This window comes from Emys orbicularis, chromosome 7 (assembly GCF_028017835.1).
Source record: "Emys orbicularis isolate rEmyOrb1 chromosome 7, rEmyOrb1.hap1, whole genome shotgun sequence".
In the NCBI taxonomy this organism is placed as follows: domain Eukaryota; kingdom Metazoa; phylum Chordata; order Testudines; family Emydidae; genus Emys; species Emys orbicularis.
The window spans coordinates 26971406-26989082 of record NC_088689.1 but is presented as its reverse complement, the minus strand read 5'-3'; the positions used below and the strand labels follow the sequence as shown (position 1 = coordinate 26989082).

Sequence of the window (17677 nt, the reverse complement as noted above, 5' to 3'; positions counted from 1 at the left end):
CCCTGTAAAAATCTGCCCTTATTTGGCTAATTATAACCTCTGAAAAATTGCAGTTCACACATGCTCAGTAGAGATTTTTTACATTTTTAGCTGCTACATTTCCTGAAGATTTGGTCTCCAATGAGCATGTTCCAGCCTTTCAATTGCTGTTATAGGCCATGCTGGATCCAGGTCTGGGTAGTTAAACTGAGAGCAGTGAGCCTGTCTGTCCTGTGCTATCGATGAGCTTGCTGGGCCTAGGCAGCATGGAGGAAGAAATGGCCTGGTTCAAAGGGGGACAACAGCCAGATCTGCAGCGGGAGGGGAGAATGGAGTAGATTGGGACAAAGAGTTTGTGGATGGGGGTGGAAATTGGGACTGGCTGGACAAGGAGATTGGGAGCAGAAGGAGAGTAGTACTGGCTGGGCAAGGAGACGGCAATGAGGGGCAGAGCCTGGGAGTTGGGTGGCAGATGTGAGAGACAGGGAGTGATTGGGCAATGAGGCTGAAACTGGGAGATGGAAAGGAAAAATGGAGTGGACTGGGAGCTAGTAGGTGGAGGGAGACTGTAATTAGATGAGGACCCATCTCAGGGGGAGAGATTGCAACTGGCTGGGCAAGGAGACTGGGACTAAGAACCAGTGAGGCAGAGTAAAGAGGTGAGTGGGGAGTGGAGACAGATTTGAGGACTAGCTAGTATACTGGGGAAGAACTTGATGGGGTGGGCATAAAGATGGGGACAGGAACCTGGGATAAAGACATGGGAAGTGTGATTGAATGAGGAACATGGTTGGGAAAGGGATGATTGGAGGCCAGTGTGGTAGTGATGGAGAAAGATCAGATGAGGAACCAGAAAGGCGAGAACTGGGACTGGTGGGAAAGGGGGCTGAGAGTTGGGGGTGGGGAAAGAAGACTGAACCAGGGAGTTCAGAGGCCTGAAACTAGGACTTGCTATGGAGAAGACAGGAACTTGGTGGGATGAGAAGCTTGAGAAATTGAATTGGGACTAGCTACATGAGGAGGATGGGACTGGGACAAGGAACCAGGGATGGAGAAGAGACAGGAATGGGACAAGGACAAGTTGAAGGAAATAGAACAGAAGCTGCGGCGGAGGGTGTTGAAATGAGTAGAAGTCTGTGCCCACTAGGGAGCACTAACTTTGAGAGGCTGGAATGAAACACAGGATTCCTGAGTCTCACCATTCCTCTTCTGTCAGCAGATATCTGTGAAACCCATAGGCAAAGTGACCCATGCCCTGCTAATAAGAACAGCCATACTGGGTCAGACCAAAAGTTCATCTAGCCCAGTATCCTGTCTTCCAACAATGGCCAATGCCAGGTGCTTCATAGGGAATGAACAGAACAGGTAATCATCAAGTGATCCATCCCCTGTTGCTCATTCCCAGCTTCTGCAAACAGAGGCTAGGGACACCATCCATGCACATCCTGGCTAATAGCCATTGCTGGACCTATCCTCCATGAATTTACCTCGTTTTCTTTTTGAACCCTGTTATAATATTGGCTTTCACAACAGCCTCTGGCAAGGAGTTCCACAGGTTGACTGTGTTATATGCTGATCGACCTAGAGGATGACAACCCCCTACTGCTATGAGTTACTCTGTTGGATCAGGTGGTAGAGGTCTGTATGGTGGATCTAAAGTTTCCCATCCTGCTTATGACCCATGTGAGTACACATGATGGAATTCGTTTATTCAGGCTTTTTTTATATAAAAACCTAGGAAATTACAGACACAAAAATATGTTAAAAAGAATATTAAGGTTGCAAAGCCAAGCACTTAAGACCTTAATTCATATCCATTACGAAACAATCTTTAATTACAAGATCACATACTATTGTTAGCTCAGCACCCCTTGTTTGATTTAGTGCACAGGTTGGACTTGTTCTGAGGATGAATCAGGGCAGTGTATTGAAGAAGGCGGATCCCTGCTTCATTTGTTGCAAAAGTTGGAAGTGTGTAATAAGTGAGAGGGGATTGCAGGAAAAGAAACGATGATGTCACAGTAAAAGGGTGAGCCATTCTTTAGACCTCTTTTAGTCCCTCTTAAATGCATTCCTCAGTGAGAGGCTCGGCTTCCTTCATATTCCTTAAGGGTGCAATCACATGGTTCAAACACTCTGGAACTGGATCTCTGGATGGTAGATGGGAGATTTTGCTATGTGTTGCAAGGAGGTATTGATTTTTGAGTTCTCTGTGATGCTTTTATCCTAAGAAAAAATGCCTCTGCTGAGAGAGAGCTTTGTGGTAACTTGTAACTGCTAGCCATGCTGGTCATAGCCCTTGGAGAGAAAGCAAAGCACAGGTGCTGGCTGTTAGGTAGACTGGCTTTCTGAGGTTACCGCAGTGTATGGCAGGGGGCTGTGTGGCCTTAAGACTTTTGGTCAGAAGGCAGTCGGACAAGGGTCTCTGCCCAGACACAGGTGATGGCTGGACCCTGAGACCTGATGGGATCAGAAAGCAGGCCTGAGTTAGTTTAAATTCAAGCTATATATCCAAAAGTCCTCTCTTTGTCTATTGGTCTCTGAAGAATCCAGTTTGAACTATTATATGCGAGCATTTCCAGGTGGTGGTACCCTTATGGAGGTGCTACAGCCAGAGTGAATTTGCCTAATCATTCCCCACTGTTCTTAATTCCTGGAGGAAGTGTAGTTACTCTTCCCCGTGAAATTACATACAATCCCTGGCCCAAAATGATTCATAAACTTAATACAGTAAGATCTCCCAAAGATACTGCAAGAAATTGCCATATCGGTCTCTCAGAATAAATAGTACTCTGCTTTACAAGAGTTGGCTAGTCACTGGTTAACCCTGTCATTTCCCCTGAGAGAATAGGACTGCCTGTGTTGAACTAAGGTGAGACCTGAATGTGAATTACAGGAATCTGCAGACCTAGGTCCCCGGTCTGGAGGGAGATGATCACAGGATACTGCTCCGAGAAATGTAATAGCCAGAAGCCACCTAGAGGTCAGAGGCGCAGTTAGCTCAGGAAGTATCACAATCATATGTTAGGATTAAGTGATATTTTTGCAAGTAGGCATGGCTCCTTTCCAGCTACTATATCAGTGTGTGCTGAATGGCAACCTTTGTGGAAAAATTAATATTAAACTCTGTATATAATCCTGATTAAACATATATCTGTGTATCTCTATTGACTTCAGTATAGCTATTCCTGATTCACACCAATATAAGCAAGGCCCTGGGTTCTATGCAACACTCAGAGACACAGATTATGTGGCCTGGAGCAGTGAATTATGTGATAGAATTTCCAGACAGTTGAGACTTTGACCCCAAAGTCCCAACTGCCCTTCCTCATTCCACTTCATATAATATCTGTGTTGTATGTTTATTCTGATAATAAATTCAGTTTATTTTAAACAGGGCCCAAGTTTAAATTTTTTTTTTCCGTTCTGCACTAGACCTTTGTATTGAAAAATGTAAAACTGCATTGTACAGGTGTCATGTAGAAGCTAGAAGTTCTGCCATTGGGTAGGTGACAATAAGGGCCTTTGGCACTCAGGAAGATGAAGGGAGTTTTGCTTCTGGCTCCAGTAGTGGGGGGAGGATATATCTCCTTTTTTCCTCCCCATTTTTGGAAGGGTGGTGCTGACTTCAGGTTTGGGAACAGGATTGAATTTCTCATTTCTCATCTCTGAAATCATTGATGGCAACTAGCTGCCCTGTCACACAGTTTCCCAGTATCAGCCACTACATACAGCAATGTCAGAGAAGGACAGTAGCTTGATTTTTCTGCTAAAATAACTGGTAGTGAAATAGTTAATAATGTTGTCATAAGAAGACTCCTAATTAGGGAACTAATTATAGCCTATCCTGCATTCCAACTCAAGGGAATGGAAGGAATTTAAAGCACCATCTTACTTATTCCCATTGGCGCACCTTACCTCAACTTTCTGAGCATAGGGGATGGGGGGTGCAGGCTCTGTGGAGCTGCTACATCACCACTTTGTACAGGTGGGCAGGAATGGGTGTGAGTGAAACCTTAACTCTGAGCCCTCAACATATCTGGTAGCATAGTTACACAGTTTGACAGGGAGGGAGCATATGCTGTGACAGGTGTGGATCTGTCACCTCTTATTCCCTCCAGGGCTGCTCCAGAGACAGCATGACAACATGATGTCCCTTTCTGTGGGCTAGATCATAAAGTCTGAGTCTGGCCTAAGGTTTTAGTTGGTAAAAATGGGGCAGCTCAGACCTCTCAGAACTCCTGTTTCAAGCTCTCAGGCAAACATCACTGCATCACTTGAGATTCACATTTTTACAGGTGTCCTAACAATCATAAGTGATAGACATAATTCCTTGTTAAATGAAATCTTGGATTCTGCTGCACAATTACTTAGTAAATTCAAAAACAAGAGGAATTACATGGCAATATGCATGGCCACATGATGACATTATGCATGTGGTCAGAGGGTGTGAGAGGGGAATCTGGCCCTTTGTTTATTCTGTTTACTAATTCCTTGATTCAAACTATTAAACAAACAAGGAAATACACATTCAACAAAATGGTTTTATGAATTAAAGAAATAAACCTCTATCTTTCAAAAAAAAAAAAAAGGGTGTACATCTTCTCCTGTGTACAATGTGTTAAATTTAAAAAGGTCAACAACTATACATTAAAAGTTATTACATTTATAATCCTAAAGGGATTTAAGTGATATTTCATTTTATAGCGCTTTCATTTGCTACAAATATATTTATAAGGCTTGAAAAATATTTTAAATAATTTATATATAAAGATTTAGCAGTTTCAAAGTGTTTTTCACTTTTTTACAAGTGTTGTCCTTGATATTTCCCCCCACACTCTACTATTGAACATGTATACAATATAAAAAGTATTTTTGAAATGTTTTAGAGTTGTAAGATATATCAACTGTTTTACAGTTTGTTATAAAGCTATTACCACTACATATGGAGGGTTGTGTGTAGGTACAGACACACGCACATTGAAACACAGTTCTATTTGTATTAGACTGATGTCTTTTGAAGATATGCGGTGAAGTAGAAAGGACTGCAAAATTAAAGTCCGACTAATTTTCTCATCAAAGCGAAGAAGATGCCACTTTAATACAAAAAGTCAGTCCCTGTGAGGCACTTAATAAAAAAAAATTATGGATGGGAATCTGCAACACAAATTAAAACAAAATTAAAAGCAAACCCCATATATTTTACCCATCCTAATGAACAGATATAAAGCAAGTTGCAAGGAGCACTATGCTGCTATATTTAAGATATTCCACCCCTCCTAGATGACTGAAGTATTCCAAAGGCTTTTAACTGTTTGACATAAGTGCTGGAATTAGGGGTGCTGGGGATACTGCCGCACCCCCGGCATGAAATGGTTTATACTATAAACAGGGTTTACAGTTTGGTTCAATGGCTCTCAGCACCCCCACCATAAAAATTGTTCCAGCACCTCTGCTGGTTGATGCAATCACAGAATTTACTTTCCTTTGTGGATGACTTGATTTTGCTGTTTTAATTTTTTTTCTGTAGATCTTATGGGAAAAATCTTTATAAAAGTCCATTGTAGGCAGAATTAAAAAAAAAAAGAAAAGAAAAAAAAGCCCGTAAGCCTGTAAAACTGCAGAACATTTTTAAATGAGTTTAATCAGTTAATTTGCACAGTGAGATTCTATAGTACAAAGAACTTTTTTTTAAAAAGAAGAGCTGGAATTGCCCTCTTCAGATAGGACTGACCCTGTAAATTCCAGTGGCATCCAAAATCCTTATTTCTGTTTTGTTAAAGAAAAGAAACAGCCCGTTTTGTTGATCCTAGAGAAGAAATGTAATGGTTTTAACTATTTATTAATAGTAGTAATAATGAGACAGCACATTCTGATATGTCCTTTGTGGCTGCAGAGAAAGAAGTCATAAAAGGAACATGAGGTTGGGGAGGACATTGGGCAGACAAAATAGCAGCACAGAATCCTGTTTCATTGTCTGTATGTCATGGACAAAGTCAATGTGAATGGAAAAAGTATGCTATTGTGGAAGAGAAAAAGTGGGATAATTCAGGACCTAAATAGAGCACAATCTGTGGTATGCTCTAGTGTGGCTCCTCAGGCTGGTTATTCCTGTATGTCTTTAGTAGTGGTTCATTCTTTAAACACACCATGCATGCACTGTAGTAAGAACTTCAGGATGTCTGAACTGTCAGATGGACATGAGACACATGAGCCAAGAATAGGAAAGCATGGACAATTCTTGAATCCCAAAACTACATAGATAACCCTGTGAGAGAATGAAGAAGCTGGTCTAACAGAAACAGTTAGTCTTAGGCTGCTGTGTGTCTAGACACTTTACCATGTAATTGCTTATATAATGGATGTTTGGGGATCAAATGGTATCTGCTGTGCAGGGCCGGCTCCAGGGTTTTGGCCGCCCCAAGCAGCCAAACAAAACAAAACAAAAAAAGCCGTGATCACGATCTGCTGCGGCAATTCGGCGGGAGGTCCTTCGCTCCGAGCAGGAGTGAGGGACCGTCCGCCGAATTGCCGCCGAACAGCTGGACGTGCCGCCCCTTTCCGGAGTGGCCGCCCCAAGCGCCTGCTTGGTAAGCTGGTGCCTGGAGCCGGCCCTGCTGCTGTGGAACCTGGGTTATCTACCTACTCCCCTGTTTTCTTTAATCTTAGGTTGATTCTCTTGTCCTTTCTTGTTCATGTCTTTATGGCTACCCCTGCTATCTTGTTCCTCAGTTGTTTCACACATAAGTGTGCTGCCATCATTTTTAACAAAAGCCTCCCACAAATATTTTCCCCTTAACCTGTGGTAAACATATTGTAGCAGGATGGTGGATGTCTGCTTGTAAAGAGGTGTGGCAAAGAACTGTGCAACATATTAATGTGTTTTCACACTTAAATAGAAATCCTCTGTGATAAGCAATCATCTCTAGGTTAAAAAAAAAAACCAACTTCTTTGAAGTGAACATCACTGAAAAGCATTAGACTTTGTTTCTCAGACATATATTGATGATAGTGTAGAACATTATTCAACTTTTGAAGTATCTGAGTGTTGACCTTATAGCGGTGGCTCTAAGAAAACTTTTTTAAAATATCTGCTATTTGGCACAATCTGATATGTTCCAGAGAAGAAAGTTTTATCTGAACGATGTATTAGAATCCTTAGATATGCCCTTTCTTCCAGGAATGATTTAATACTGTCCAGAGAGAGAGAGTACACTCCATCAAAGGCAGGGAAATCACCAAAACTTTATTAATTGATTGGTGAAATGGTAACAAAGGGCTCAGGTCCTGAAAACTTCTAGCACTTCACTAATTTCTCCCACATGTGCTCATGGCAAGGCTGGGGGCATGGATCAGCATTCATGTCACACTCCCCGTTAGCTTCCCTGGCCCAGGCTGGGTACTAATGATCCAAACAGCGGACCAAATTTGGTGATAATTCTGGTCACATGCCATCTGAGGCACATTGCGCATACGCTAAGAAGATGATGGCATGGCTTACTTTGCCCACTGTTCTAGTTCCTATACTGTTGTTTAGTTCCTTTCCTTCACCCATGTTGAGAATTGTATCTTTATGTTGCAGAATCCTTTTTTAATTAAAAAAATCAAGCTAGAAGAGAACATTCTCCCTGCTTAATAACAGCCTTTTGGGAAACGTAGAAGAGTCTCTTTTCTTTATATACTTTGTCAGAGTCCATGAACAGTTACAGGATATTTTTTCTGTTTTGTTTGGTGCCAGCAGAAAATCCCTGGAATTGGAAACACAGACTCTCTATCCAAGGGCAGACTACTGATGAGGATTTGATTAATTTAACCCATAGGCCCATGAGATCCCAGAAGGAAATGTTAGAAACAACAACAAAATCATTGTCATCAGATGGTTTGACTTGCCATTTTTGAATATTTCCATTTTGGCCCTGGTAGATGTAATCTATCTTTCTTTCATTTGTTGCAGGTTGAAATATCAAAGACTTGGTATTCGTGTTTGCTAGTGTTTCTCTGGCCTATGTGCTTGTTGTACTAACAAGGACATGTGCTTATATATGGCTTACATGTGGTTGTTATTTTGTTGTTTTGTTTTTTAATAGAAAATATCTTAGAACTGACAATAACATCAGGAATAATAGAAATTACTTGAAATGACTACTGTATACATTTGGTATGTGTTACTAATGTTGTAAAGCCTATTTTTCTGGCAAAATATTTTGCTTACATCTGCATTGCAAACAAAGACTAATAAAGAGGGAAGTGCAAGCTTAGGAAATATAGATACTAAAGGAAATCTCTTTACCCACACAACCCACTCTCCTGTTTAGCTAAATTCAGAACATTCACAATTCTGTTGACTTCAGTGGAATGACTCCTCTTATGCCTGTGTTAAATTTGGCCGCTGGTTTACTTTACCTTTTTAGAAATCTACTGGAGTATAGAAAGAACCAAGGGTCTGAATCTCAGATCTGACCCTTCTGTACCCAGCTCAGTGGTGGAGTGGGGCATAAGGGTGGTGGTATAAGGCCACCTTCATGTCCTCTGATTTGGGGGCCACTTAGCCATAATGCACAACACAAAGCAGCCTCTGGACTGCTCCAAGTTGTGTGAGCTATACATGGATGTAAGGGACTCTTCTAGGTGCCAGAAATCACCAGAACACAGGGGGCACTGACCTTTCCACTTTTATCTTGGCCAAGACCCCTCCACTGGAGAGGTATAGCCTAATATAGCCAGGAGAGGTTCTCCCATGCCAGAGGAATCCCTAGATAGCCACATCTGCCAGCTCTTCAAGTGGTTTATGTCAGTAGGCAGGTGGGAAATGGCCACAAGAGGTACCAGGATCTGACCCTAAGGGTTCCTTTAGTCTCCAAACTCATTTGGAAAAAGAAATGCTATAAACCTGTGAAATGCCTAAAGTGACAGCTCTGATCAAATAGTGATTTTTGCAGAATTACCAGTTGGCTCTTATTGCCTAAAGGATTTCCACATGAACTGAAAACATTTGCTAAATGACATAATAAGCTAATGATTGCTTAATTTTTGAATACATAGCTCAGTGTAGAGAGGGTAACAGCTGGTGTTTGTCAAATTAGGTTTCCTTCTTAGGATTTTTACTACTCATTTTCTTGTTTATTTAACATACTTAGACGTGATTGAGCTCTAAAGGTCTTCCCCTAAGCTTGTTATACGTTAAAGGTAAATGTTACATAGTACGAGGTACATTCTTCTCTTCAGGCCCAATGGAACTCCCATTTAAATCAGGCGGTTCTCTGTGGATAGAGTGCTTCCAGTGACAGGGCTTCTATGTACATGCAACTTGGTATCATTGATGGCAATTACATGCCTATAATTACAGGAGAATAGTCCTATAGATATAGGTAATATTAAAAAAATATACAAATGGTTCGATTGCAAAATCAAAAGTCAGGAAATGCTGGAATGTAGAGCCCATGCAGGATTCTGTTCCTAGTTCTGATGGTAATGTGACCTAGTAGTTACAGATATCACACCCCAGTACAAAGAATTAGCATGTTCATCCTAAAAAGTAGCATAGCGAAGTGGACGAGACTTGCCATTTTAGATACCTGGGTTCTATTCACAGCCATGCCAGAAGGGACCTCATGTTACCTCTTGGTTCCTTTATTTGTAAAATGGGTATATGACACTTGTCTGCCTTTATAAGATAGGGGTGTGAGACCTTGTTCAGTTATAAGGACAGTAAAGTATACAGAACTAACACCGTTCAGTGAGACCAGAATTCTTGGTCTCTTCATGGTTCAGTGCACTTTCCCCTAGGCCAAAGACAGGGTAAGTGCCAGCAGCTGCTACTATTGTGCACCCCCATCCAGAGCTCTTCACATGATTGTGGTAACTATATAGATAAGTTACAATATACATGATGTTTTCAAATCATGCCCAAATGACCATTCCTTTATGTTAGAACCTATATTTGAAAGCATGAAAACATTTTTTTTTAAATGTACTATACAGGGACATTTATAACACAAAAAGCAGTCTATGGTACAGAAGCTGTGAGTTAAGGGTGGAGGGGTGTCTGGTGGATAAGGTGCTCCCTGGGGACCTGGGAAATCTGGGTTCAATTACTGGCTCAACCAGACACATTCTCTGACCTTAGGTGAGTCAGCGTGTGAAGCAACTTTATAGTATGTAAAATGACACCTAACACTCTAGTGTATTAACACAGAATTCTGGTGCATCTTGATGTCCTATTAAATTAAGTTGGATGGCTGGATGTGCAGCCAGTAGAGGACTAAGCTACTAATATTGCAATAATAATAAAGACATTTTGGTGTCTTCTTATATTGTAATATAGGAAGATTGAAAAACAGTATTATTTATAGAGTGTGTGTCTTAACTTGCCAACAAATATTTGTTTCAAATGTAAAATAAAACAAATTTTACTTAACTCTTCCATAGGTGGTTGCCAGAATAGCCTTAAACAAGTGGGCAGTCATCAGACAATTGCATTAGCTGCTGCTGCAGCAGCAGCTGCCATGGTGTCCGTAGATTCAGAAGCACCTCAGGGACCATCACCTACAAGTATCCAACCTTGCCATGTGCTCACTCTGTCACCTGTCAAAATACCAGTTTTGACTTCACCTTTTCCAGGTAAGAGATTTTCTTTGATACCATGTAGCCGCTTTTATTCAATCTGAATCATACAGAGACTGTGCGTTGTGTGATTATTATTTTTTTTGGGTCACAAATGCTTTTTGTTAAATGATTGTTGGGTAGGAATTGAATTTAACAGCTTGTGATATATGTGGGTTTGTGTATTTTAGTCCTGAGGGAAAAACAATTATTAGTATTTATTGTTGTGTTAGATTGAGATGTCATTTTAAAATGATCCATGCATTTATAAAGCCACTACACCTCTACCCTGATATAACGCTGTCCTCGGGAGCCAAAAAATCTTACTGCGTTATAGGTGAAACTTTGATCCACCGGAGTGTGCAGCCCCGCCTCCCCGGAGCGCTGCTTTACCGCGTTATATCCAAATTCGTGTTATATCGGATCATGTTATATCGGGGTAGAGGTGTACTTTGATTCAACTTGATTCAAATGTGCAAATGAGAGGCAATTCAGAGGTGAGCTTGAAACTCAAATCTTAACTAATTCTATGTAGTTATGTAATTCTTATGGATTACAAAAATATGGGCACAAAATCTCAATTAAATTTTATCTCATACCACTCTATTTACTTCAGTGAGAAAGCACTGTAAATCTATGCGAGGTTGGGTGGCCCTCCATATTGTAATCACCTACTATTGGAAGGCCTCTGTTAGACATACAGTAGGAGTTGATTAAGAATAAAGTAGTGCTAGTTTTTGGTGAGTTAATCAGTTATACTCTGTGACTCAAGAACCTCTGGATGCCAACTGGCCGAAGGCACTAGGGTATATCTGGGTACAGAGATCCACTGAATTCACCAAAACAATGTCATATAAGAGCTCTAGTGAAAGCCTGTGTCACACTGGTCATTAAAACTCTTGTGAGATGTATGTATGAAGAATGTGTATATATACTAAAAAATATGTTCTCTAGGTCTGTAGTTAAAAACAGGTTCTTTGAGAAAAATCTAAACACAGGGGAGTCATACTTTTCCTATACTGAAAAAAAAAAATCACATAATGCCAGATGTATCCGTTTAGAGAAAAGGCTTCTTGAATTGAAATACTGAAGTATTCTAAGAAGCAGAAGTCACCATAAGAAATGTACTTTTGATTTACAGTTGCACTAACCTGCTCTGCATGAATTGCCATAGACATGATAGAATATTATCAAACCAAGGAGCTATCACATTTAGATAACGGGCTCAGCTTTGCAATGATAAACATGTCAGGCTAGGACAATTGTTGCTTTCCTTACAAATGAAAGGCTGATAGGATATCAAATATCAAGCTTTGAGTGTCTGAGCAATAATCCCATTATCAATCTTTCACACTAAACTACTTTTTTATGGGTATTTTCTCCTGTGGAGTATATAGTTGCTTCTTGAAGGCAGACAAGCTTGAAAGTATGTGCTTGAACATGCTAAATAGATTTGGGATTTCACCTAAACATTAATCAGTCAGCCCATACATTTGATGCTGTTCACTTTGCAAAGACTATCAATATGCTTATGTAAAACACAGTAAAAAGGGATTTAATGGAATATGCTAACAGTGAGATGGGGATGAAGGTGTCCATTTTAGACAACCTTACTCAATATAAGCCAAATGGAAGGACGGCTGTTGACTTCCAGGGACTTTGGATCAAAGTCTAAGTCGGGGTCGGCAACCTTCCAGAAGTGGCGTGCCGAGTCTTCACTTATTCACTCTAATTTAAGGTTTCGCGTGCCAGTAATACATTTTAACATTTATAGAAGGTCTCTTTCTATAAGTCTATAATATATAACTAAACTATTGTTGTATGTAAAGTAAATAAGGTTTTTAAAATGTTTAAGAAGCTTCATTTAAAATTAAATTAAAATGCAGAGCCCTCCCGGACCGGTGGCCAGGACCCAGGAGCGCCGCCAGTTTTTCTGCCGCCCTAGGCGACGGAAGGTCCCACCCCGAAATGCTGCCCCCCAAAGAGGTGGCGGACAGTCCCGCTGCTGAAATACCGCCACGGTCGCCGCCCTCCAAATTGTAGCACCCTAGGCGACAGCCTAGGTCACCTAATGGGTTGCGCCGGCCCTGCCAGGACCCAGGCAGTGTGAGTGTTACTGAAAATCAGCTTGCATGCCATCTTTGGCACACATGCCATAGGTTGCCTACCCCTGGTCTAAGGTTTTTGTTCTATTATATTTATGCTTGTTCCCATTGCCTTAATAAAGGACACACACATTTTCAAACTGTATATGGCATTCTGTGTCTGAGTTCACAGAAATGCAAACAAATTTATAGAGTTTATATAGAAAATTATAGAAAGAGTCCCATAAATGCTAATGCAAGAAACACCTGTTTAAAAGCCTAACTTACCATGTAAATATTAATGGAGTGAGCTGAATTCACTTCTCATTACATCAGTTATATCCTCTGCAGATGCTGCATATTTTTAGTCATAACCTAGTACACACAACTCTTGTAAAATGACTACTCATGATCTCTTCTATTGAAATACACAGTGAATGAGATATTGAAGTTAAATTAAAGTTCCTTCCCTTGCAGGAAAAAAATGGTCAATTGGTCAAAAGTAGCCCTTTGCTGTCAAGAACAAAATTACATTTCTATTTCTCCACAGAAGTTAATGACTGGAAAAGCATCAAGGAAAAATAATCTAATATACAGATAATCCCCTGTGTAGGACATACTTTACAATGCTGTCTGCCTTTCAGTTAAAAACATCAGTGCATTGACATTTATTAAGGATGACTTATTGTTCTCAAAGAAAAATAAATCTTTAAAAGAACATAATTTGTGTACCCTGGGGGCAATTGCATTTTGCTTGTCTCATGTATGATTTATAAAGTAAGTTGGTAATTAATGATCTTTCCATGTTCTCCTTGTATAAAGTTTATGTAAGGCAATGTCAAAATAATTTGCATGAAAAGTTCGAAAATAGCAGAATATGTTATATCTGTCTTAAAGCTATCAGCCTTAACATTATCTTGTTAAAACTAATCTCTATAATCAGTTATACTGGACAGCACTATTACAGTAGCGTGATGGGTATACTACTCACACTGGCCCTGAGAGAGTTGAATTAGCTCAGGCAGGCTCAATCAGTCAATTATGCTGCAAATGCTGGGAGATTTAGGCTGTGTAGAGGCTTGACTTCATTGGGAGCAGTCTTAGGCTAAGGCTGAAGCCTTTTACAAATACCACCCATAGGATTTATACAAGTCCCCTGCCTGTGACCTCCCCATGTTTCCCAAATGTCTTGACCCTGGCCCTGCAAGGTATAAGACCCTTTGATAGAGAGATACACACCCTATCCATCAGAGGGAGCAATAGCAACATGTGAGGTTTTGTTACTACTGGTCATTGTTGGTTCCCCCCCATAATGATGTCACTAAGAGGACGTGGCGAGAGAGGACATACTCTGTGTATGGCAACAGTCTGTTGTAAGTGGACCCATCCACTGTGTCCCATATGCTTCTAAGTCAACTCGGTCTGGGCAGAGTCTAGTCATCTTTCTAGGTCTGGATCTATAGGACACACTTGCAGGCTCAGACCTCTTGTCAGAGCCCTTCCTTGTGACATGGGACTGAGCAGTCCAGCTGTCCCAGACCCTGGTACAAGTGCTTTAGATCTCCCAAGTCTCCTACTTGCTTACATTTGCTCCTTCAGAGTTATGTCTCACTGTGGGAACTCTGGCTTCTAGTTTAACTCCTTTTGAGGACAACATGGCAGGAAAACAAGTAACACAGGCTTAGCAAAGGAAGTTCTTAACCACAATGTCTGTACTCTTAAGAGTTACACTTGACAGTTACAGAACTTTGCAAAATAACAAAAAAGTATTGAGATATCAGACCAGGAGAGGGTGTTTTACGCATTCTGTGAGTGTGGGGCATGTCTATATTTCAGGCATTCCTTTCTTCTTCTCTCCTACATGTGCCACTTACATATGGCCATGGTTGGCTTCCCCTGCAGAGAATGGCACCACTTCTTAAGTACAGCTTTTGTCTCTTTTTGTCATGTGCCCAGGCTGAGAAGGTGGAGACCAGTCATGTTGATGCCCCTGTATAGAAAAAGCTTTGTTTTGATGGGGGGAGGAGTTGAGATACAATCAAAGTTGATGGGTCTAGGTTGCTCAGTGATGTCTCCTCTATGATGCTTCTTCAATGAGGTACCAAGCATCTTTATTGGGCAGGGTTCCTTCTGGAATAAATCAAAGCGATTTGCCTTTGGCATGTGTTGAGCACATAATACAAAATGGAGGCCCTAATTCAAAATTGGGTTTACAGTTTGACAGACAAACCCCCGCTAGCACAGGATGGTTGCTATAGGGATGATAAATTTGGCTGATTGGACCTAAGAAATTAGAGAAGGTACTTATTTGGAGGTGGAGTCTGGTTAAAGTTTACCCTTTGTTTGTTTTTTTGGGGCGGGGCACTTACCTGGATCAGATAAAGATTAGTAAATTGTTTCCCTCATAGGCATGCAGGGGCCTTAGTTATGACAGGCAGAAATTCTCCTGATCTGAAGGTAAAAGTTTCTCTTTGGAGCGGCAGGTTCATGCTAGTCAAGAAGGGTGAATGGCCATGGTAAGCAAAGAGCAGTATGTGAATAAGAGCTCCACTAAACTGACCATGGTGATAATGCTTCAGATGGAGATGAAATATGTTGGTAAGGGTGGCTAGAGCCCAGCATAGTTCTTTTCCATAAGGGGGGCAGAATTCAGGGGGAAACTTGTGCATTCCAGAAACTGGTACTGACCTGAAATGAGTTATATCAATATCTGTAAAAATACCAGCTCAACAAATGCTACTTTGCTGCCATTTTCTTAAGGCCAGCAACTGCAACCAAGAATCATTTAGGTAGAAAAAAGTGTCAATGAGCCAGCAAGAACCACTGTAATGCAGCAGTAAAATGAAGAGGCTTGACTAATCCAAAAGAGCAAAGATTCCAGTTCTGATAATCAGTGCTGGTGTGGTTGTGTATTATTGGGGAGCACAACACAAGCTTTCCATCCCTTAAGAGGAATATAAACCCACTGCTGCCTGCAAGCACCCTGGCACATCCAGCGCCACTTAACATAATTATGAATACTGATTCTCATCTGTTAATTCTGCAAGTTTTAAAATGTTACTACTTATGCAGTGTAATTCCTAATTTGTGTGTGTGTCAGTTATGATTCTGAATGCTTTAAAGTAGGGCTGTTGATTAATCGCAGTTAACTCATGCGATTAACTCAAAAAAATTAATTGCGATTAATCGCACTGTTAAATAGAATACACATTGAAATTTATTAAATATTTGTGATGTTTTCTACATTTTCAAATAAATTGATTTCAATTACAAAACAAAATACAAAGGGTACAGTGCTCACTTTTTTATTACAAATATTTGCACTGTAAAAATTATAAAAGAAATAGTATTTTTCAATTCACCTCATACAAATACTGTAGTGCAATCTCTTTATCATGAAAGTGCAACTTACAAATGTATTTTTGTTACATAACTTCACTCAAAAACAAAACAATGTAAAACTTTAGAGCCTACAAGTCCACTCAGTCCTACTTCTTGTTAGCCAATCGCTAAGAGAAACAAGTTTGTTTACATTTATGGGAGATAATGTTGCCCACTTCTTAATTACAATGTCACCTGAAGGAGAGAACAGGCGTTCGCATGGCACTTTTGTAGACAACGCTGCAAGGTTTTTACATGACAGAGATGCTAAACATTCATATGCCCCTTCATGCTTTGACCACCACTCCAGAGAACATGCTTCCATACTGATGACGCTTGTTTAAAAAAATAGTGCTTTATTAAATTTGTGACTGAACTCCCTGGGAGAGAATTGTATGTATCCTGCAGTTTTACCCGCATTCTGCCATATATTTCATGTTATACCTCTCTCAGATGATGACCCAGCACGTGTTGTTTGTTTTAACGCTTCCACTGCAAATTTGACACAGTGCAAAGAAGATACCAATGAGAAATTTCTAAAGATAGCTACAGCACTCGGCCCAAGGTTTAAGAATCTGAAGTGTCTTCCAAAATCTGAGAGGGATGAGGTGTGGAGCATGCTTTCAGAAGTCTTAAAAGAGCAACACTCTGATGTGGAAACTACAGAACCCAAACCACCAAAAAAGAAAGTCAACCTTCTCCTGGTGGCATCATCTGAACAAGATGATGAAAATGAACATGCATCGGTCCACACTGCTTTGGATTGTTATTGAGCAGACCCCATCATCAGCATGGACACGTCCTCTGGAATGGTGGTTGAAGCATCAAGGGACATATGAATCTTTAGCTCATCTGGCATGTAAATACCTCGTGACACCGGCTACAACAGTGCCATCCAAATGCCTGTTTTCACTTTCAGGTGACATTGTAATTAAGAAGCGGGCAGCATTATCTTCTGCAAATGTAAACAAACTTGTTTGTCGGAGCGATTGGCTGAACAAGAAGTAGGACTGAGTGGACTTGTAGGCTCTAAAGTTTTACATTGTTTTATTTTTGAATGCAGGTTTTTTGTACATAATTCTACATTTGTAAGTTCAACTTTCATGATAAATTGATTACACTACTGTACTTGTATTAGGTGAATTGAAAAATATTATTTCTTTTGTTTTTTGCAGTGCAAATATTTGTAATAAAAATAAATATAAAGTGAGCACTGTACATTTTGTATTCTGTGTTGTAATTGAAATCAATATATTTGAAAATGTAGAAAACACCAAAAATATTTAAGTAAATGGTATTCTATTATTGTTTAATAGCACGTTAATTTTTTTAATCGCTTGACAGCCCTACTTTAAAGTAATTGTCTCCAGTGTGTGAAACGATATTTCTAAACAAACATCCATAAAATAAGTCTACTACTGTCGTGTTTCTGAGCTGTGTTAATACCTAGTTTAATTGGAGTAAGATGAGAAAAACATAATCTTCTCACTGCTTTTGTAGCTACATACAAAGAACAGCTTTGCCTTAAACAGGGGAGTTGAGAAATTTCAATCACAGCTTCATTATTTTGTTGTTTTTTAAAGAAAAAATAATCTTAGAAAGTGATGCATTTATTAGGTCTATTGAGATAA

General features: G+C 40.2%; 1 protein-coding gene across 1 annotated transcript in view; it reads left to right on the top strand.

The window, feature by feature from the left end:
* TCERG1L (transcription elongation regulator 1 like) overlaps nucleotides 1–17677 on the top strand; it is a 217665-nt gene that overhangs the window by 12062 nt on the left and 187926 nt on the right. The window contains exon 4 of the mRNA XM_065408523.1: nucleotides 10408–10599. Coding sequence (XP_065264595.1) covers nucleotides 10408–10599 — 192 coding nt within the window. The remainder of the gene's footprint in view (nucleotides 1–10407; nucleotides 10600–17677) is intronic.